Here is a 21,313-nt window from a genome sequence, read left to right as displayed (position 1 = left end):
TATACCCAATGATCGTAAGTGAGGGTATGTCGTGAAACTTTTAGTAACGGTTGCCTTACCAGAGGTCTATCTATACTTTGAATTTGTACCTACATACCAAATTGATTTATTCTTTTGGAAGGCTACCTTGTATACTAATATGACATTTCATGCATGGCTTTGTGTCAATCTAGCATATTAGTACTACTATTATTGATTACATAAAAAGTACGTGATCTCAAATATTTCAATTAAAATATTTTAAACAATATTCAGTGTGATAGAAATATTCCTCCTGCAGTATCATTAGACCATGGATTAGCACCTTTGCAACCTGACTCAAATTAAATCATGCCTACATGGTTTATTTGTGTGTAGATACCCATAAAATGGAAATCTACACTATCTCGTATAACTTGTATGATACGTATTATCTAAACGTTTTGCACAGATAAGGTTCCTTGATTCTGTTTTCAACTTTCTGCTTTGAGTATTTTTAGAACTGACGATGCAAAGCTCGTATATATATCGAAATTTCATTTCTACAGTTACTGCATTACTAGAACAAACTATAACAGAAGCAACAACAGTGTAGCCAAAAGAGCAATAATATCACTAGTAACAACCAAGTATTTGAGAGGGTTTCGTTCGTCAAATTCCTCGGAATCCACATCTCTAGCAATCTATCCTGGAACCTCCACATTGGGCATATCTGCAAAAAACCCAGGCTAGCTCAACGCCGCGACATTACTGCACTTTGCCAGCTCTTCAAGATCTGCCACTCCTCTGTGCTTCTCCATATCCTTACAAACCTCATCCCAGACCCAATATCCGGAACCTTACAGCTTTTCTCTTGATACCCCTTTTGTAGACTCTCTCTGGCTGAAACCTCATTTTACCCATACGCACCCACCTTCTGCAATTTACTTCCCGAGTTAATTGTTAAGTGTCTTACTTTTGATTCATTCAAAGCCGCAGTTAGCCACCATCTTTTGTAGTCTTTTTACACATTTTATCTAGTCCTTTTTGTGTTTGTTTGGTTTGTTTGGTTTGTGTTTTACGCATCCCTTTAACTTGAGTCACTATTGAACTTTGCCTGGCTTCGGCCAAATGGTATTAATAAATAAAAACAGTAACAAGAGGGATAAAACAGCAGTAAATGCCCTGGAAGTATTAAAAGTGAGGTATTAAATTCATTCACATATCCTTTCCTTTCCTTCTTAAAATACGTTCCTTTATTTTGCCCCATTCTTTGAAGTACATTGCGTATATTTGTGTGCCACTGTTTCACATGTTGTCAAAGTTTGTAGACAATAATATCGTTTGAAGAGGCCATTTATCGTGCAACAATCACTAGTTTCATGACTGCAGATAAACATAACAGTTACGATTTTCGGTAGAATGATTGATTTTATAATTACGTTCATTCACGCCAGCTTGAACATGTTGAAACTCTTTTGGACTAGTAATTAACTACTATCTAACTGCCCCAGTTAACACGAACCCGGTAGGTTGATTATGGTTGCATAAGTTTATGAGGATAGTCATGCATACGCTTTAGGGCTGCATCCCTGAATAAATGGTTAATGGAATGACTTAAGGCTAATGTGATCAGCAATATTAATACTGGGCGCGTTTACCTATGCAAATGGTTTTCCCTTCAACGTATTCAGATGCAGGAAACCTTTTAATAAGGAGAAGAAAAAAACCCACAATTTTCTACTGGCACAACCGCCCGAGATTTTCCGTTTATGATTTTTTTTAAATTAGCAGTTTTTTGGCCACATGTGGACTGATCTTGACGAAAATTGTTTGCTAGAGTGTATGTAGACTCCTTAAGATCCCCGACCAATTAAACCAAAATATTTCAAAATAGTGTGAAGAGGTGTGTACAACAAAGTGTTGGTGTCAAATATCCAAAAGATTACTGATCCCTAACTTGGGATGCCAGTTTCCCGATGAAAGTCAAATTTGTAACCAAAATTTTGAAGTACGTTTAATCTTGTGTTGAGATAAAAGTTTAAAATCCTAAATCCAATCCTACCAACACAGATTAGCTTTCATGCAAGTTCGCCTTTTTTTACACACAAGGGTTGGCAAATGTCCCGAATCCATATACGTTTACCCGAAGCTGATTATATATTTGAATAACTGAATCAATCTAGTTATTAATGCTTACCTGTCGTCTGTCATTAAGCATTGTGTTGAGATCAAAAGTTTAAAATCCTACATCCAATCCTACCAACACGGATGAGCTTTCATTCAAGTTCTCGGTTTACTTACATACAATGGTTGGCAAGTGTCCTGAATCCATATACGTTTACCCGAAGCTGATTATATATTTGAACAACTGGACAACAAAATATTGAAGCTTACCTGTCGTCTGTCATTAAGGGTGACCTGCCCTTTCTTCCTCTTTCGTCCAGCAGGTGCTTTCCCTTGTGAAGCAGTTGTATTTACCGTTCCCTCATTACTGCGCTGTGCTTGTTGCTGAGCCTGAGTCTCCGGTGTCGCAAACGGGTCATTATCTGAGCTCTGACCATCTCCACTCACTCCTCCTGTTCCTTCATTCTTCTGCTGTTGCTGCTGTTGTCCTGTCTGTTGCTGAGGTTTGTATATCGGTATGTTATTCTGTTTATCTGATGAGGTGCTTTGTTGAAGACTCTTTGAGGCGATGGAGCTAGAATAAAGAGCCAGAATGACTCGTGTGTACGAAAGTCCCATGACAAAAAGTGGCACAACATAGAGTATGGTGAAACCGTAGACTGAGTAGAATTTGGCATGCGAATCATTCGGGAACAGTTTTTGACAGTTAAACCAGGGACTACCCGGTGATGAATACTCCTCTTGAAGTATATGTTTCTGAAATTATATGAGAAATAGAAAAAGATGTTAACGTTGGTAAGAGATATTCTATAATCTACCTGCAAAAGGGCCTCTTGGAAGAACAGAGGATACCTAAAAACATCCACGGAATGAGTAGAAATAAAACAAACAAACATATAAATGCAATCTAAGTGGTCAGGTTTTCAGGGGGAATGTTGGTAAAATATCTAAAATTGTGTACAAATTAGAGGATTTTGTAATGAGTTTCTGAATTGACATTAACAACCAGAGGAGAGACAAAGCCCAATATTATGCCCACCATCTGGCGCCACTGTATTTATGTCTTTTTTGATATAAACCTAATATGAAGCAATGCAAATTTTTGTAAACTGGCCTCAAAAAGAAACTTAAAATTTTTCACAAGGTCATATCTTAAAATCCTCTACATAAAAATTAACAAAAATTGCACACAGGATTACTTCAATACTCTACTCTAAACACTGGTCAGTAACCAAATAGTTGTCCAACTGACAAAACAGCAAAATGCACTGACATAGAACACCTTTCTGGACCAAATTCACAGCCCAACAGATTTCTATGGCTGGGTTCAAACAAGCCTAGTATTGATTCAGTAGTTCTTAAGATAACTCTTGATATTTTGAGAAAATATTTCAAAACTTGAACTTTTTCCATTGAAGCGCATGGCTAGCACGCAGAGCATTAATGCTGGAAAAGACAATTTTTTGGTTAATATCTCAAAGTAAAATGATTTGAAAATATTTTAAAATGAATGTAAACATTTTCCCGACAATGCTACCTATCAGCTATTGCTAATGCGTGCCTTCTGTTTGTTACGAACCACAGAACGCTATGTATCATGTTAAATCTGGAAGGAACGAAGCATTTGAACATTAATGTATCGGGAATAGGGCGAGCATTACTAAAAATCAGAATTTGCAGCGATTTCAGAGATATACACGGATCAGTTTTCTATTCAATCAAAGCTATTCATGATTGGTAAATATTGGCTTTAAATTTAAGAGGATATGGCATTTTTTATCCTTTAACTTAAATAATGTTAAATATGGATTGCAAATTACGGAAACTTGCAAACATGATCGCAACTTGAGTAGAACAAATCCTCGTGCCGTATCTAACAAAACATTCGAATCTTACATCCATAATATTGTCTTTGAGTGGTTATTAAATCAATTTCAATTTGAAAACCTCGTATGTTCGCAGAATTACATTAATCATAAATCTTTTACATTGAAAAGTTGTGATATTTGATTAGATTCAAAATCATTTTGTCGTATATTTTACTTAAATTTATGCTTCAAATAATAGAAAGAAGGAAACGGAAGGTGTCAATCATCCCTATGTTTATGCAATAAGAATGCAAATTATAGGCCTACAGGTTGTTATGGTGGTTTAATACGGAACTTCATTATGTAAACGTTGTACTAGGCGACGTGTTTAACATGTTATGCTTCTTTATCACTTTTATATAAATATGCATTGTGCAGGATCAATGGTGTGGCAATCAGAATCAAAATATATGACCAAAGCATTATATCAAGGGCTACGCATTAAAGAAGAATTTAAAGTTGTGTACAAAGCATTGGTTAATAGTTTTTATTGACATAGCCTTGCAATTTTGAGACCCAACTTTAGAAGCGACATATGTGACCCAGCATGAGTAAATGAGACACTTTGAGGGAAATATCAAAATTGAGATTTTAATATTTTTGTAATCTGTATTAAATATTGAACATTTTGATACCAAAATTAACATACTACAGTATTCCTATCAAAAGTTATGAATGGTCAAAGATCATTTTGTTGCCAACATTTATACATTTTGACCTTTTTTTTCACATTTGTGCTTATATCAAAATTACTTTTTTCGCATTCCGCCTCATTTACTTATCATTTACTCACATGGTGTTTACCGCAATTCGCCTCATTTACTCACATTGGGTCAAATTTTATACTAGGTTTAGTTCCGAGTCCGAACTGCTATTGTTTTAAATTTAAATTGTCATTTCGGTGTGTGTGTGTGTGTGGGGGAGTTGTCGGACGGGGAGGGAAGGGGTCATATGATGCTTCGTCGCTGAAGCTAAGAAACTTTAAGTTACTCATTTTCAGTAAAACTGACTGTGTATGGAGCTATGCCACTCAGCTAAACCAGCTTCATCTATCGTGGAATCAATTTACAATTGCCTATTATGACTCAACGCAGTTCAATCTTACGCTATCATGTACATAATCCGCGCCAAACCTGCCGAATTTGGCACTATGAAATTATCACCGCGACAAGTTTGGAGATGAAACCTGTCAAAAATCGGCTTTCAAACTACTCGATATAGACTCGATAACGCTAACCTGCGGATTACCTGTATGATGAAAAAGTGATCCTTATTTTCGCTACAAAGCATTGAAAAAACGCTCCTTTTAATCTCCAACAAAATTTTGTTTTTCTTAAAGGGGAGGGCAGTGTTTGCCGAGTTTTGAAATGAAAAATCTTGGCACTACTTTTTCAAATGATATGTGATTTTTGCGATTAGTCCGCTAAAACAGATTTAAAATCGTTTTTCTGTATATAATTTTGTCGAAACCATCTCAGGTTTAATATAGCATCAAAGAAACATATCTTGGACACATATTGGCTGAAAAATAAAACAAATATGCTCAATTTCGACGTTTTACAGGGACTATAACGACCTGCACCTTTTGACCGCGGAATATACACTTCAACAAGGGACAGTCAGTGCTTCGGCAAGAAATCGCCAGACAATGTCTGACCATGTGACGATCGTTTTGTAACTTTTACTTGCAAACATCATTACTTAAAGAGCGGGGGGTGACTTGCAACATAAATAATAGGCCTACTTTTTAAAAAAAAGATTTTGGCAAATATTATGTGATCCAGCATGAGTAAATGAGGCGGAATGAGGGAAATTACACAATAGAGATATTCATATTTTTGTAATCTGTATTAAATAATGAACATTTTGATACCAAAATCAACATACTACGGTATTCCTATCAAAAGTTATGAATGGTTAAAGATCATTTTGCAGTCAACATTTGATCAATTTTGACCTTTTTGGGCGAAGTGTCTCATTTGCTCAAATCGGGTCATATATGTGTGGTGTGCAGTGACATGCTCAAAACGTAGTCAGGACAAGGTTGTATCAAATTCAGCAAATAAAATTCTCTTATTTGATACACTGGAAGTAACAGCGATACTTTGGGATTGAACACATGAATAGTTATATTTCTCTTGAGTAGCATGAACAGATTGGTGCGACAGGGTTGGGTGACTCGGTTTATGCGTCCCACAGAGCTAGCACCATTTTCACCAAGTTTCTTGTCAAGAGCGAATGATCAATACAAATTCTTCTTTCTTTCTTTCTTTCTTTCTTTCTTTCTTTCTTTCTTTCTTTCTTTCTTTCTTTCTTTCTTTCTTTCTTTCTTTCTTTCTTTCTTTCTTTCTTTCTTTCTTTCTTTCTTTCTTTCTTTCTTTCTTTCTTTCTTTCTTTCTTTCTTTCTTTCTTTCTTTCTTTCTTTCTTTCTTTCTTTCTTTCTTTCTTTCTTTTTAAAATCCACTGATCCATCCGTAGACAATGTATTTCTAAGTATTAAATGAATAGCAAAATTATTACACATGGGGAAGGGGGATTCCGAATTTGAAATATATTTTATCAAAACCAACATTTTGAAAGTATTTGACGACGGAAAATATTCAACGACGGAAACGTGTACAATACATGTATAATCACAAAGTTGAACAAAATAGACAATTTTAGTCTCATGTTGTTCCGTCTTTGCATTCAAATGTATAGGAAGAACACCCGCTATGCAGAAGGTCACTTCGAGACATATTGTCTACTAGCTGTTATGGCAGCGGAGAGGTGGTCACGTGCGTATTTATTAAAACGAATTTATAAATATAACCGAAGTACACTGCCTAATGTTAATTTCACTTACAATAACAGTCAAGAAGTGGGAAACGCTGATTTGGAATCATGGGCTAAAATATAAATCATAATTAAACTTGAACTATATAGTTTCTTTGTTTGTTTATTACTTGTTTTTTTCCTAATGTTCAGCAAGATAACACGAGCATATGTTAGTCATTTGTTATTGGACGAATGTTAGCTAAATATTGGTATGTAAACAAAGATATTTGTTCCTGTTCTCATTTGAGCTCATATTGCAGATTTTCATTGACCAAATATTGAAAATCAAAGTGTTATTCTCAGGAAGTCCAGATAAAAGATACATGATTGAACTTTTTTGTAAAATATTGATGATTTTCTGTTGGTCCGACATATTATCATAATTTTTAGATTATGATAATATGTCGGAACGACTCGCAAATCGTAGTTTCCTACGAAACCAGCTTGGTTACTCTCTAAATGTGAAAGAGTAAAAAATCACTCAAAAAGAGTGAAATCTCACTCTTTCAAAGAGCCATCTGAGTGACAACTCTTTTAGAGTGAAGCTCACTCTCAAGAAAGAGTGAAAAAATTCACTCCGGAAAAGAGTGAATCAGAAAAGAGCATTTATTTATTTATTTATTTATTCAATTAGGCCTATTTTATATACAAGAATATCACAGCAGTTCATAACAGCTACTATGTGCTTTAAATTGTTGTGAGGCTAGGCCCCAGGTTAGGGTAGGGCCCGGTCTAGGAATATTGAACTGGTCTAAAGCTTAAGCACATACACAATGTGTCGAACTTCAGTGTGGGATGAATGTTGAAAAACTATGGATTTAGTGAAGCTAATAGTCAAACTGTTCAATGGTGAGTACACTTAGGTGTAGGACATAACACTTGGCAAATACCATGTTTACGGTCACAGTCTGGAGAAGCGTGATGCGGCGTAACCTACATAAGCTTACATATGCGTACATGTAAACCGGCACTGGGCCGGTAACAAACTGCTCACATATGACTTAAGCTTACTGTCGCCGTTGTCTCCAGACCAAGTGTATACTTGCTACGAGTTATGACCTACACATAAATGTAATCACTATTGAGTATGCTGTCTATTTCTTCATCAAATCCGCTTTCTTTCGCCATTCATTCACACACTGTTCGCCATTTTGTTACACAAGTTCAATAAACATCGGCCGATTTTCGGCGCTTCTGATTGGCTGGCAGTTCACTCCAAGAAAGAGTGAGATTTTGCGCCACTTTTGAGCGAGTGAGGCTCACTCGAAATCGCGAGTGAAATTATGTGACTGTTTTCACTCTTTTAGAGCTAAAACCCACTCTTTTAGAGCTAACTTAAATTCACTCTGAAATTCAGAGTGGTTTTTCACTCTTTTACATTTAGAGAGTACGCTCCCTCCACATGAGCGTAATCAAACTGGCTGCGTAGGAGACTAAATCTGAGGCCGCACTTGCCGTCCTAATCCAAATAGTGCGAGGTATTTCGAGTGATAGAGGTGAAGTTTATGAAGTTGTTTCTTTGCAAATTTTCAATGTGTTTTTGCGTCCAAATGTACTGGGAACTTTCATAATGATTGCATATTATTATTTTGGAAGAAAAAAAGAAAAATCTAAACATTTAAAAAGATCGTACATTAAGGCTTTAATAGTTTATGTTGGGTGCCTCCATCCTGCTTTATTCAAACTATTAAAGTGTAATCACTTAGTTGAATAATATGTCTTGGAGTTTGTAACCTGTTTTCTTCGTTATTTAAACCATTATAATCTATAACGTCCTGTCAACCAGACCAAGAATGCCGTACTGCGCAGGTCTGTAACCAATCACGCCGCGCCATTTATACCCTGACGTGAGACGCAAACTAGTCTTTTTAAATTTGGTCGTGGATTATAGTGTCGCGTAAATACAATATAAATTATTGGGTTGTGGTGCCTTGAGGTAACAGGTAATGCAACTCTGATCTATACCGACTTTGTACTTATTAAGACATACGGCATTCATGTTTGAATGCGAAACATTCAACATTAATGACACAAAAGTAGGAAAGATATGGATTATTCAAGGTCAAACTTAAAAGGAATTGTCATATGAGAATAATATGAGGAGACTAGAGCAGCTGCATAATGTACCTGACAATATGAATAATCCTTCAGCCATCATCAAATGCAATACTGAAATAAAATACTCAACTGAAGAGCCACTTGACGAATTTATTTTATTTATTTTATTTATTTTATACTCGCTTGTTACTGTTGTTTTCAAATTGGTAGTAAGAATAATGCTGATTTCATACTTTTTCCCGCTTGCTTCTGAGCGGCGTGACGCGCCATCGTGCCGCTTGTACCTTTCTGCAAACAGAGCGGCCCGCCACTGAGCGACAACGGTATGCCTATGCATGATGCAGTCATGTCTACAGTAGATTTCACCACGAACTTTGCAGGACTTAAACCCCATCTTCTCTGGTTGTGCACATGTGTCTGTTTTATATGTGCGGTATCGCAATGGGCTGATATTATAGCTGCAGTTGGGTAACCGATTATAAAGGAAACGCAAGGAAACAATGGTAGTGGACCTTTGTTCACGAAATGAGACAATGGTCTGCTTTTTGTTAACCAGCATTTTTGAAAATGAGCAACATAATGATTGTTGACTTAACACGGTTTGGAAATAATTTCTTCATATTTTTTGGTGTTATCTGTCGTTTACATATCCTTCCTAAAACACCAAAGTACGCATATTTCCAAACATCTAAATTAGCTAAAAATTTAGGACATGTTACAAAACTATATTTTCTAGAATTTTAGAAGAGTACTTTTAATATTGGCCGGTTATTTTTCACACAGCGACGTTAACTAGGCAATGTACTATTACCTATAACATACACTAAAACACCAAAGTACGAATATTTCCAAACATCTAAATTAGCTAAAAATTTAGGACATGTTACAAAACTATATTTTCTAGAATTTTAGAAGAGTACTTTTAATATTGGCCGGTTATTTTTCACACAGCGACGTTAACTAGGCAAATCCCCAAACTTCTAACGTACGCTATTTGTAGAGGTCACGCGTCAATGGTAAGAGCACTGTGTATTGTGTATAGGAAAACGGACAGTAACTGCAGTATGGAAAGCCAATGTTGCCGCTCAGCACCACCAAATTCGTTTCCCGTTTCCATACGTCAGAGCGGCGCTGCTCCCGAGTTAGGATCTGCCGCTTTGGGCAAAGGGGTGGAGTATTCGTCATATCGGCTTGCCGCTGACCACCGCTAGCGTTTGTGGTGCGACACCGCAGTGAAGCAAAATCGTCGTCAGAGCGGTAAAGTGGCAAGCGACAGGAAAGTATGAAACCAGAATAACTTTGTGGATATTGAAGTTACCCTTCCACTGTAGCACTTAATATGAGCACGAGCACGAGGATTATGAAAGTAACAAATTTTTAAATATAATACTTAGTATCCATAAATTATATTGGCAATATTTAAGCAGGTATATCATATTTAAATATTGCAGTTTCCTAAAACTAAAATTGATTATCAATTTTTGTGTGAATATTGTGTGAAATTGCATCTTAAGGTGAACAATAGAAGAGTAATATTAGAAAATGTTTAACCAGGTCATCTGTAATTTTGATTTAATTTCATTTTTATAATAACGATGCGACAACAACCTTCTTCAGCTGGAAATGTACAGCATTATTGTGACCATTTGTTGACATGTATTTTAATATAATATCGTTATAGAACTACCTTATTTTTCTTGATATTTCGGTAATTAGTTTTTGGTGTTAAACGTATTTTAATGGGAAAACGTAAATAAAAGACACAATTAAATTGGCGATGAGGAACTGCAGTTGTATAGTCATAATGCTAAAGCAATCTTGGAATTTCATCATTTCATTATTTTGGTAATTTTGTTTAATTTAAAATCAAGTATGTCAATAACTGAGTCTTCACGCTACGATGATTATCGCCATGGGCTTTATGCTTCTGTCACACTACACCGAATAGGTCTTCCGTACAAGAAACGGATGGTATTTTAGTAAATCCGTTGTTGTTCGTCAATGATCGTTTTATGTTCTTTTTATGTCCTGCTATCATCCGCCAAATGCGTTTCGTGTTAGGTGATGTTCGTTAAGTCCATCGGCATGCACAAAACTTGAAACGGAGTGTACCGAATACACATGTTCGGTATTTATCCGATGTGTGTTCGTATGGTGCTGAATATTGCCGGAGTTTGTTCGCTCTCCTTTCGTTCATGTTCGTTCTTTGTTCGTTGCACTCGGCCCGTGTTCGTTGCAAATACGTTCCTGTGAGGCCTTCACCACCGGATAGCATATTTATGCATTCGGTGATGTACGTTGACCCAGACCGTGTTAGTGTCACACTACACCGGATCGGTCTTCCGTATAAGAAACGGATGGTATTTTAGCAAATCCGTTAGTGTTCGTCAATGTTCGTTTTATGTTCTTCATATGTCCTGCTATTATCCGCCAAATGCGTTTCGTGTTAGGTGATGATTGTTTAGTCCGTCGACAATACGTTTCAAGTTTTGTGCATGCACAAAACTTGAAACGGAGTGTGCTGCCGAATACACATGTTCGGAAGTTGTCCGATGTGTGTTCGTACAGTTCTGTATATATACCCTGGGTTTGTTCGTTATTCTTTCGTTTATATACCGCAGGTGTTTGCAAGGTTTCGCAGGCGCTTGTACCGGATGTAGGCCTATGGCGAACATGTGCATCAATCATGGGGGATGGGGTTTCTGAAGGGTGTGTACGCAATATCATATTTCCCCAGTACTTTAGTGACTGACAAGTAGAAAAAGGGGGACAGGAGAGAGAAAAAAGAAAAGAAAGTGAGAAAAATTGAAGAGAGAAGAGAAGAGAAAAAGTTAAATTACACGTAATTTAGTAGGCCTATGCATGTAAGTAGTATTGAGCATGTTGAGGGAGGGGCACTTTCTGAAGGGTAGAGGACGCAATATCAAATTCCTACCAGTTTTAGTGATTGACAAGAAAGAAAAAGAAGAGAAAACATGGAAAAGGTTAAATTGTATGTTATTGAGTAGGCCCAGGATAGTATATAGTAAGCCTAAGTATAGGCCTGTGATTATTATAGGCAGTGCTTTAAATGTCGTTCCTTGGCCCAAAAGCCTGTGAAAATTACTGCCGGCCCGTCGATATGTAGGGCCCGTGACATTTTGTACTCCCATTTTGTCACCAAAATCAGTATTTAAGACGGACTTAGGTCTATTACTGACTTTAACATATCAATCCATGCATGCTTTACCTGAAATTATGAGTCTGAAGTCTTATATCTTAAAGTGTCAGTGGATCAGTGTAACATTTTAAATTTTGCAAATTCAGTTCGGGCCTTCTTTGTTTTTTGTTTAAGGCAATAATAGTGTAAAAATGATGCACCAAAAACAAGTGTCCAAATTTTCCATTTTAAAACTAAATTTTTACACAATAGGCCCAGGCCTAATAGGCCCTACAGTCCCCATGCAAATGGCTTCAATTGGATCTTCATTTTGAAAAATGGACAAGTCTTCCATTTTGCTTCTGCTATGGACATCCACGTGTTATTTTTAAAACAATTGTTTATATTATACAATAATTGTGAAAACTTTTCAATGGCTTTAATTAGGCTTTCGTTTCACCAATTTGCGGCTGTTTCAAACTAAAATAGTACCCAATAATAGTGCTAAAATTGATCTAAAAATGACAAATGGCTTCAATTGGGCCTTCATTGTCCAAAGGTTTCTCACCTCTATTGCCCCCGGACTCTGGTTGCCCTGATATATCAGATTTGTAGCCCTTTTGTACTTATTAGCCAATATTTGACCATTTTCGTCAAAGTTTTCCCCCTTAAAAGTTGTCTTTCCCCACTTTGTTCACCCTCTGAAAAAGTGCTTGCTACGTCACTGCCTCTAAGGGGTCAAAAACCCGCTCAAACACCCTCTCCTCCCCCACTTTTCTGATAGTGTGGACGTCCCTGTTGGTGCCACATGCCACGGATTCGCCGGTTATTTGTCGGACGTTGAACGATTGAATATAAAACGCCTGCAGGATTATTAGCGGCCACAACGCATAGAGAGACGAACGGGAATCGGATCCCAAAATCCGTACATTTGTCGGACGTTGACCCCCAAATCCGGTCATTTGTCGGACGTTGAACGATCGAATATAAGACGCCTGTAGGATTATTAGCGGCCACAACGCATAGAGAAACGAACGGGATTCGGACCCCAAATCCGGTCATTTGTCGGACGTTGAACGATCGGATATAAGACGCCTGCAGGGTTATTAGCGGCCACAACGCATAGAGAGACGAACGGGAATCGGACCCAAAATCCCACCGAATCTTCTGCCGGACTGGTAATTTTTCCACCGAATAAAATATTTTTGTATTCGGTGATGTACGTTAATCCAGTCCGTCGTAGTGTGACAGACCTATTAAACTGTAAGTTTTGAGTCAATACAATTCGCTGTCGTAGTGCACGTTATAATATGACCGTTGCTAGGCCAACTGGATCACGCTTTCTTTGTTACAAACCACTGATCGTAATGATCACAACACAAAGCCTATGGCATATCAAAATTCGGAACAGGTGTATGGGCCAAGGCTTGGAGCAGTAACCAATGGGTACTAACGTGCACTACGACAGCGAATTATTCCTGGAACATCGCAAAAAAGTTCTTCAAGACTGTCAATAAAACAATTATTCTTTTATACAAATCTAAAGCGTTGGGTTGATGTTACACAATTTTAAGTATGGTCCATAACTCATTTGAAATATGTTCGTTAGTTTCCTATATTAATAATTCATGTATAATAATTAACATTTGAAAATAGTGAACATAACATAGTCATCTAATAAAATCATTTGTTATCACTTGTTCGACGGTGAAATTAAATGTTTTATTGTTTGCGTCAATTGTTGCATCAAGGACACTTCTACATTCAGGTTAATTTAATTAGCAAAAACATATGGTGCTTTATTATTACATGTACTTGGATGTCTGTTTGATAGAAATAATGCAAGTGCAGGCTCAAAATATCGATATGTGTGGAAAGCAGATCAACTAGAATTAAAAACAATATTCTGTACACATTAAAGAATACTTTAAACATATACAAACATACCAAGTGTATTTTCGTTTGTAGTTGACATAGCCTGTCACATTTTGAAACCCAACTTTTATAACTTTGATTGAGATAACAGTGTGGTATGCAGTAATATTCTCGAAATTTAGTTAGGACAAGGTTGTATCAAGTTCAGCAAATACAATTCACTTATATTATGGCACACAGGAAGTAACAGCGCTACTTTGGGATTGAACACATGAATAGTTATTATCTCTTGAGTAGCATGAACAGTTTGGTGCGACAGGGTTGGGTGACTCGGTTTATGCGTCCCACAGAGCTTGTCACCATAAAATGGCACGTCTAACATTCCTCTCAAAATAGGAAGTTTTATGTCAAGAGCGAATGATCAATACCAATTCTTTCTTTCTTTCTTTCTTTCTTTCTTTCTTTCTTTCTTTCTTTCTTTCTTTCTTTCTTTCTTTCTTTCTTTCTTTCTTTCTTTCTTTCTTTCTCTTCTTTCTTTCTTTCTTTCTTTCTTTCTTTCTTTCTTTCTTTCTTTCTTTCTTTCTTTCTTTCTTTCTTTCTTCCTTTCTTCCTTCCTTCCTTCCTTTCTTTCTTTCTTTCTTTCTTTCTTTCTTTCTTTCTTTCTTTCTTTCTTTCTTTCTTTCTTTCTTTCTTTCTTTTTCTTTCTTTCTTTCTTCCTTTCTTCCTTTCTTTCTTTCTTTCTTTCTTTCTTTCTTTCTTTCTTTCTTTCTTTCTTTCTTTCTTTCTTTCTTTCTTTCTTCCTTCCTTCCTTTCTTTCTTTCTTTCTTTCTTTCTTTCTTTCTTTCTTTCTTTCTTTCTTTCTTTCTTTCTTTCTTTCTTTCTTTCTTTCTTTCTTTCTTTCTTTCTTTCTTTCTTTCTTTCTTTCTTTCTTTTTTCTTTCTTTCTTTCTTTCTTTCCTCGGTTTATGCGTCCCACAGAGCTTGTCACCATAAAATGGCAGACCTAACATTCCTCTCAAAATACCAAGTTTCATTTCAAGAGCGAATGATCAATACCAACTATGTTTGTATTTAATTTGAATGTGCCTTTTTACATAGATTTTGTGCTGTGGGCATGATAATTGAAAAATCCAGTTTTGTCCATAAACCTATTTTGCAACTGGAGGTCTTGTATGTTTCGTTGCCTTTTTACAGAGTTGGTTGGGGGAAATTATTATTTTGTACCTCAGTGGTTTTTTTATTAACTATTTTAAGTATACCTTTATACAGAATTGAGTGGGGGAAATTGGTATTTTGTAGAGATCAGTGGGGTGAAATATGGTGTTTGCCTATGACTCGTGGGCGAAGAATTTTTTCTTCACAAATTGTCTTACTGAAGTTGTAGTCATAATACAACCTTGATGAACCTGGAGCGTCGTCAAGGCATAATATTGTATCGCTTATTTATTTTAATTTTATTTATTTTAAAATCAACTTCAATTGCAGGCCATGCAGATATAACACAGTTTATCTGCAAACTGAGTCTTCAAGGATTTTAAGGAACACTTAGAGACATGTTACCATGGGCTTAGATATCAATATTTATCATGTTTCTTTACGTTCTACGTCAATATAACAATATGAACTTGTTTGGCATACTGACATACAAGAAAAAGTTCAATTGATTGGGCATCATTGATCTAATACATGAAATATATATAGGTTTCAAATGAAATGGGTCGGCCCAATATTCTATTAGATTTTTTAAAAGAAAACAACCTAGATATTTAGTTTCTTGCAATATACAGGGTGTATCAAAATGATTGGTACCCATCAATATCCAGTGAGCATGGCCAAGACTGCCACATCAAAATAGAGCATATCATCTACCAAATTGGTAGATTTATGTAATATAAGGTCATAACATACAAACGATAGTCATTTTCAAGAGGATCTAATGCTAAATTTGGGAGAAGCAGCCGTTTCATTAGACAACAAAACTGATGGGTACCAATCATTTTGATACACCCTGTATTAGGTAATAGTTAACTTTTCATTACATTAAAAGACGTTCATATCTTCACTAGTAAAATTTTTGTCCGTTGCTTGTTAACAGTACCGTTGAAATTGAATAAGCAGATTGAGCGTATAACGGCACACATATAATGATACGAAAGGACACATTTATATTAATATTAATTTAATAATCGGGGTCCAAACGTTTTTGTATGGCTATTGTTACGAGTCGTACTTGACTCAAGGCCAAAATCACCTTTTACCCAAATTCACACGAATGCACAACACAAATACACTGTTTGATTAAGCTAACAAAGTCTTTAATTGAAAGCACGTTATTATGGGTATAATATATGACAACAATGCACATACACAATAATCAAATATAATCACTCTTTATCTATTTAGTACTTAGCCAGCATTCTTCTTCTTGGTGATCATAAAGTTCTTGCAATGTTCTGGATGACTGATGTAATATATCCTTATTCACTTGTCCTGCGAAAATCAGCGAAGTCCATTGTACACTTGCATTTATAAATCCTTGCGTATAAAATCCTTATACGAAAATGGTGTTCTCCAAACACGTTTATAACTCCTTGCGCAGTTCTCCTATACTAAACTCCCTGCGCCGTTCTCCAATACTAAACTCCTTGCGCAGTTCTCCAAATTTAACTCCTTGCGCTGCTTTCTCCAAACTTGGTGCTATTTCCACCTTTCACACAATATCTTCAGGAAGCAGGACTGCGATGCAGTTGTCCCCACTTATTTTGACAGTTGCGTTGAATCAAAAACCCAGACTTCAGCAAGTCGACAGAAGAATATATATTCCTTTCTTGGAAGAAGTACGTTCTTTGACGTATTCTAGATCTTCTCCGACAACACTAGTAGTACTTTGACTACATAAAATAATTCTGGTTTGCAATTTCCTTTCTTTGAAGGAATTGGACTGTAAGCATATTAGCTAGCTAGCCCAGATCAACACTATAAACTGTGAAGAAATATGTTTACCTTTTCTTATATACCAAGCAGTTGGAAATCCCCAAATATTAATAGTCAATGTGATTGTGGGAATTCCCAAGCCTTAATTATAACATTAACCTTTCTCATTACATCACTTCCTGAGGGGAAATCCCATTACATCACTTCCTGAGGGGAATCCCATATATGATGTCATCTTTACTTTATACAACCTCAGGGGGGTTTCCAAATATTCCAAATTAGATATGATTCAACTTGTTTTGCTCATTTGAGAGGGAATTCCCAAAATGTCATCACTCATGTAACTTTGTAAACAAAGATAAATCATCAAATTAAATTACTCAGGGCACATCACACTATTCTCCATTTAGATGAAATTGAATATGATACATGGAACAGATATGCAGTACTAAACCATTATAGTAATCGATTGTCCAATGCAAATTTATTACCACGTGATAATATTAATCCAATGAGCGATCGAATTGTCCACTACGGTCGAGTAATCCAATCGATAATGACGCTATTGACATGTACGGGCGGAGCTCCACTGACCGAGTTTTGGGGTATTTTTCAATGGTTTGCTGTCATTTACTCATCAAGGCGGTCCCCCCGTTATTATAAGGACTATATTAATGATTTAAAGATTGACATGTAGAGAATTAACCATACTTGATTAACAGAAAGTACTAAATGTGTACCTATTACGGTTTCGTAACACCCCTGTTCCAAATGCGACCAAGCCAGGGCGGCCCGGTGAAGCAAAATGTGCATTGGAATAACACGAGAGTTTGGATATAGATGGTAGATTTCTTTCTCATACAAATGTATGGTCCCCCCTTTATTAAAATTTGTACCGGGTTGAAAATTTAGATATTTTGAGATTGAAACATAGAGAAAGTACTAAAATCATAGCTTTTATACTTTTTGATATACGACGGTAACTAGTTCATCTCATATATCTACAACACAGGGGTCAATTGCCTATTGTGAGTGCCCCTGTGTTGTGCGCATACATGTAGGCAACAATAACTGCATGATGTTCCCTTGTTATTTAAACTTGGACAGAAAGGCGTCCCGGCAGTTATTACTAATATTATTTCAGCATTTTGGGTAAAGAATAACAAAATTAAAATTTGACGAAAATCGTACATTAAGGCTTTAATGTCTACATGTGCTGACATATCGTGCTTATGGCGTAAAATGCTTGTCATATCGTGTTATATTTGTTTGTTATACCAGAACCAGAACGAGAGGATAACTTATGTCAGAAAATATCATGGTTTTGTTCTGTCTATAAAAGCCATTATGAACTGAAGGCAAAACTTGGTGCTTCACCGAGGCGTCAATGGTGAATTATGTTTTACAACTTTACAATTTAAGACACGTTTGCAAAATCTAGGTCTAAGTTAACTCTTTTACTTATGCTTGTTTTGGGTGTGTGTAATACTCTTTGCTAAAAAGGAACTGATACAAGCTTTGTGGATTATTATACTCAACCTCCTACGCTGTTCATTTAATAACAATGTATGCATCTTATTTACCAAAACTGACATTGTTATTACTTTTGTGCTTAAAACATCAGAAATAAATTGAATTGAGACTATAAATGGTACATGTATGACTTGAAGAAAACGGCAGGTCAGTTTTCGAAAAACACTTAAATTCATTTTAGGAAGTGCAATAGCTACCCTGTGAACATTTGACAATTTACACACAGTATATTGTACTCATCTATACATGCAGCTAGACATGGCAGCTATTGCACTCACCCACTTATGGCACCGACTAGTCGATGTAGGTCATCTTCTCATAAATTATATTCCATCCATAATACGTAACATTAAACAAATACATAAAATTATATTGAATTTTTAATCACTTGTTTTACGGTGATATAAGATATGTAGATATTTTATTCAGGATTGTTCATAACTCATTTGAAATATGTATTTGGGTTATTTTTCTACAATATTTCTTGCGTAAAGAATATATGTTATAAAGTATGATATTTTATTAGCTGTTAGAAGAATGCTTTAAAAGCATTTTGTCATATCTTTCACTTAATCTTAGCTTTCTCTTAAAATGAAGAAGGAAACGGATGAGAAAACATATTTCTGCAGATTACCATGGTTTTTAAAACGAAACTTCATAATGCAAAGGTTGTACGTTAAAAAGGCTTCATTCAGGGGCGTAACCAGACCTGACCTTCCGGGGGGGGGGGCAAGATTGTAAAATTTCCCAATTTCTGAAAAAAATCGTAGTATTTATGTACGAGCGGCTTGCCGCGAAGCATTAAACTGGTCGGGTCCAGGGGCCCGCCTTAGGGCCCCTGGTGGGGTCCAGGGGCAAAGCCCCGGGGGGAGGGGGTCAAGGGGGCGGAGCCCCCTGAAGCTCCTGGTTTTTGGCATATTAGAAGCTAAAAAATCAGTTTTCAGAGAACAAATTTCACAATGAAAGTAGTAGGCCTATAGATCTTCTTCTCTCTTTCGTTCCCTTTTCTCTTCTCCCTTGAGTCCCTTCCCCTTCTCTCTTCTCCCCTCCCCCTTTTCTTCCCTCTTTTCTCTTCTTTCCCCTTTCTCTTCCCTCTTTTTCTCTCCTCTCCCCTTTTCCCCTTCCCATTTTTTGCTCTTCTTCCCAGTTTTTTTGTGCTGGGGGGGGGCAGCTTGCCACCCCGGCCACCCCACTGGTTACGCCACTGGCTTCATTATTACTTGATAGTCTGTTTTATCTGAAATAGTCTTATCTTATTAGTTTGAAATATATGCAATGTGCAGACTTTAAATGTCGATTGATGTGGACATCAAATGAACAGGAATAAAAAATATATGTACGCATTAACGAATAATTGAAACATATACAAACGTACAAAGTGTTGTTTCAGTTGCTATAGACGTAGCCTTACACATTTTAAAACCCAACTTTAGATGAGACATCTGTGTGGTATGCATTGACATGCTCGAAATGTAGTTAGGACCGGGTTATATCTAGTTCAGCAAATAAAATTCACTTATATGACACTCTGTAAGTAACAGCGCTACTTTGGAATTAAACACATGAATAGTTATGTATCTCTTGAGTAGCATGAACAGCTTGGTGCGACAGGGTTGGGTGACTCGGTTTATGCGTCCCACAGAGCTTGTCACCATAAAATGGCACGTCTAAAATTCCTCTCAAAATACCAAGTTTCATTTCAAGAGCGAATGATCAATACCAACTATGTTTGTATCTAATTTGAATGTGCCCTTTTATAAAGATTTTGTACTGTGGGCATGAAAATGGATAAATCCACTTATTTATTCATTTTAACAATTCTGTAACTGGTCCAGTCACCCCACCCGCACAAGGATGTATTTTAACTTTAGTTACCATTTCCAAAAGGAAGTTCAAAAATATCTTATGCTATATAACTCAATCTTTTAATTCTTTATAAAGAACTAACTTGAAATAAAACTGCTCTCCTATGTCACAGGATATTGTAACAAACCTATGAGCATTGGCTGAGAAACTAATCACAAATAACACATTTTTGTATAGTTAATGTGTTTACGTCTGTTCCCAACGAAATAACGCTGGTATATTTCAAACATTGGTTACTGGATAGAAACTTTGCTGAATATTGGAACATATAAACAGAAATTTATTTTTGTACTAGACTTTGCGCTGAAAATGAAACTTTTCAACCAGAACTTGCCCAAATACCGAAAGTGTTTTGATTTGTAGAAAATAATCACAATAATTTGTTTTATCTGAAAATATTATGGTTTTTTTTCTGGATTTTTATTCGTGCAACATTTAAGATTTATTGGGTCATAATATTGAGATAACAGGTAATGCAAATTCTTGAAAGAAATCTAATCTATACAGGCTTTATACTTATTAAAACATAATACCAGACACGTAAGTAAGGAAAATATGGATTTCTTCAAGGTCAATGTTAAAAGGCGTTGCCATCTGAGAATAATGTGTGGAGAATGAGCTGCATATATCGACTGTTCAGTGCCAGAAGTGGGTAAGTGCAATAGCTGCCACGTTTAGCTGTCACAAGCCTTTGCATTGGGTCTTGAGATTGGAATTCCAGTTTCCTTTCTCACGAAGTAAGGGCTAAGAGTAAAATTGTACAATTATGTTTGGGAGTGGCCTTCTCTCCTTTCTCCTTTTCCTTGCTATTTTCTTTAATTTCTAGATCAAAGCTATCTAGGCCAGCATGTATTTTATTAGCCTACACTGGCTGTCCAGGCTTGTGTTTATTTAGTATGAGCTTGGAACGGTCCATGGATTTCCCATGGATTAGCATGTCCCTCACGGACCAACCTGCGTAAACAACCAACCAACCAAGCAAACAAAGAAACAAATGTGTTGATGAGTACAATATACTGGGGTAAATGGCCATAAGGGCACCTATTGCACGTACCCACTTCTGGCACTGAGCAATATCTATGTACTGGACTATGCCATTAATCCTTCAGCTATCATCAATCCTTCTATACTAAAATACT

At 36.4% G+C, this 21,313-nt stretch overlaps 1 protein-coding gene across 1 annotated transcript in view; it reads right to left on the bottom strand.

Annotated features, from left to right (window-relative positions):
* LOC140141105 (QRFP-like peptide receptor) overlaps positions 1–21,313 on the bottom strand; it is a 187,226-nt gene that overhangs the window by 29,601 nt on the left and 136,312 nt on the right. The window contains exon 3 of the mRNA XM_072162889.1: positions 2,356–2,841. Within this exon, the coding sequence (XP_072018990.1) occupies positions 2,356–2,841 (486 nt within the window). The remainder of the gene's footprint in view (positions 1–2,355; positions 2,842–21,313) is intronic.

Source organism: Amphiura filiformis, chromosome 19 (assembly GCF_039555335.1).
Source record: "Amphiura filiformis chromosome 19, Afil_fr2py, whole genome shotgun sequence".
NCBI classification, from domain to species: Eukaryota; Metazoa; Echinodermata; class Ophiuroidea; order Amphilepidida; family Amphiuridae; genus Amphiura; species Amphiura filiformis.
The sequence above is the reverse complement of the archived record's forward strand: the minus strand, read 5'-3'. Positions and strand labels throughout refer to the sequence as shown.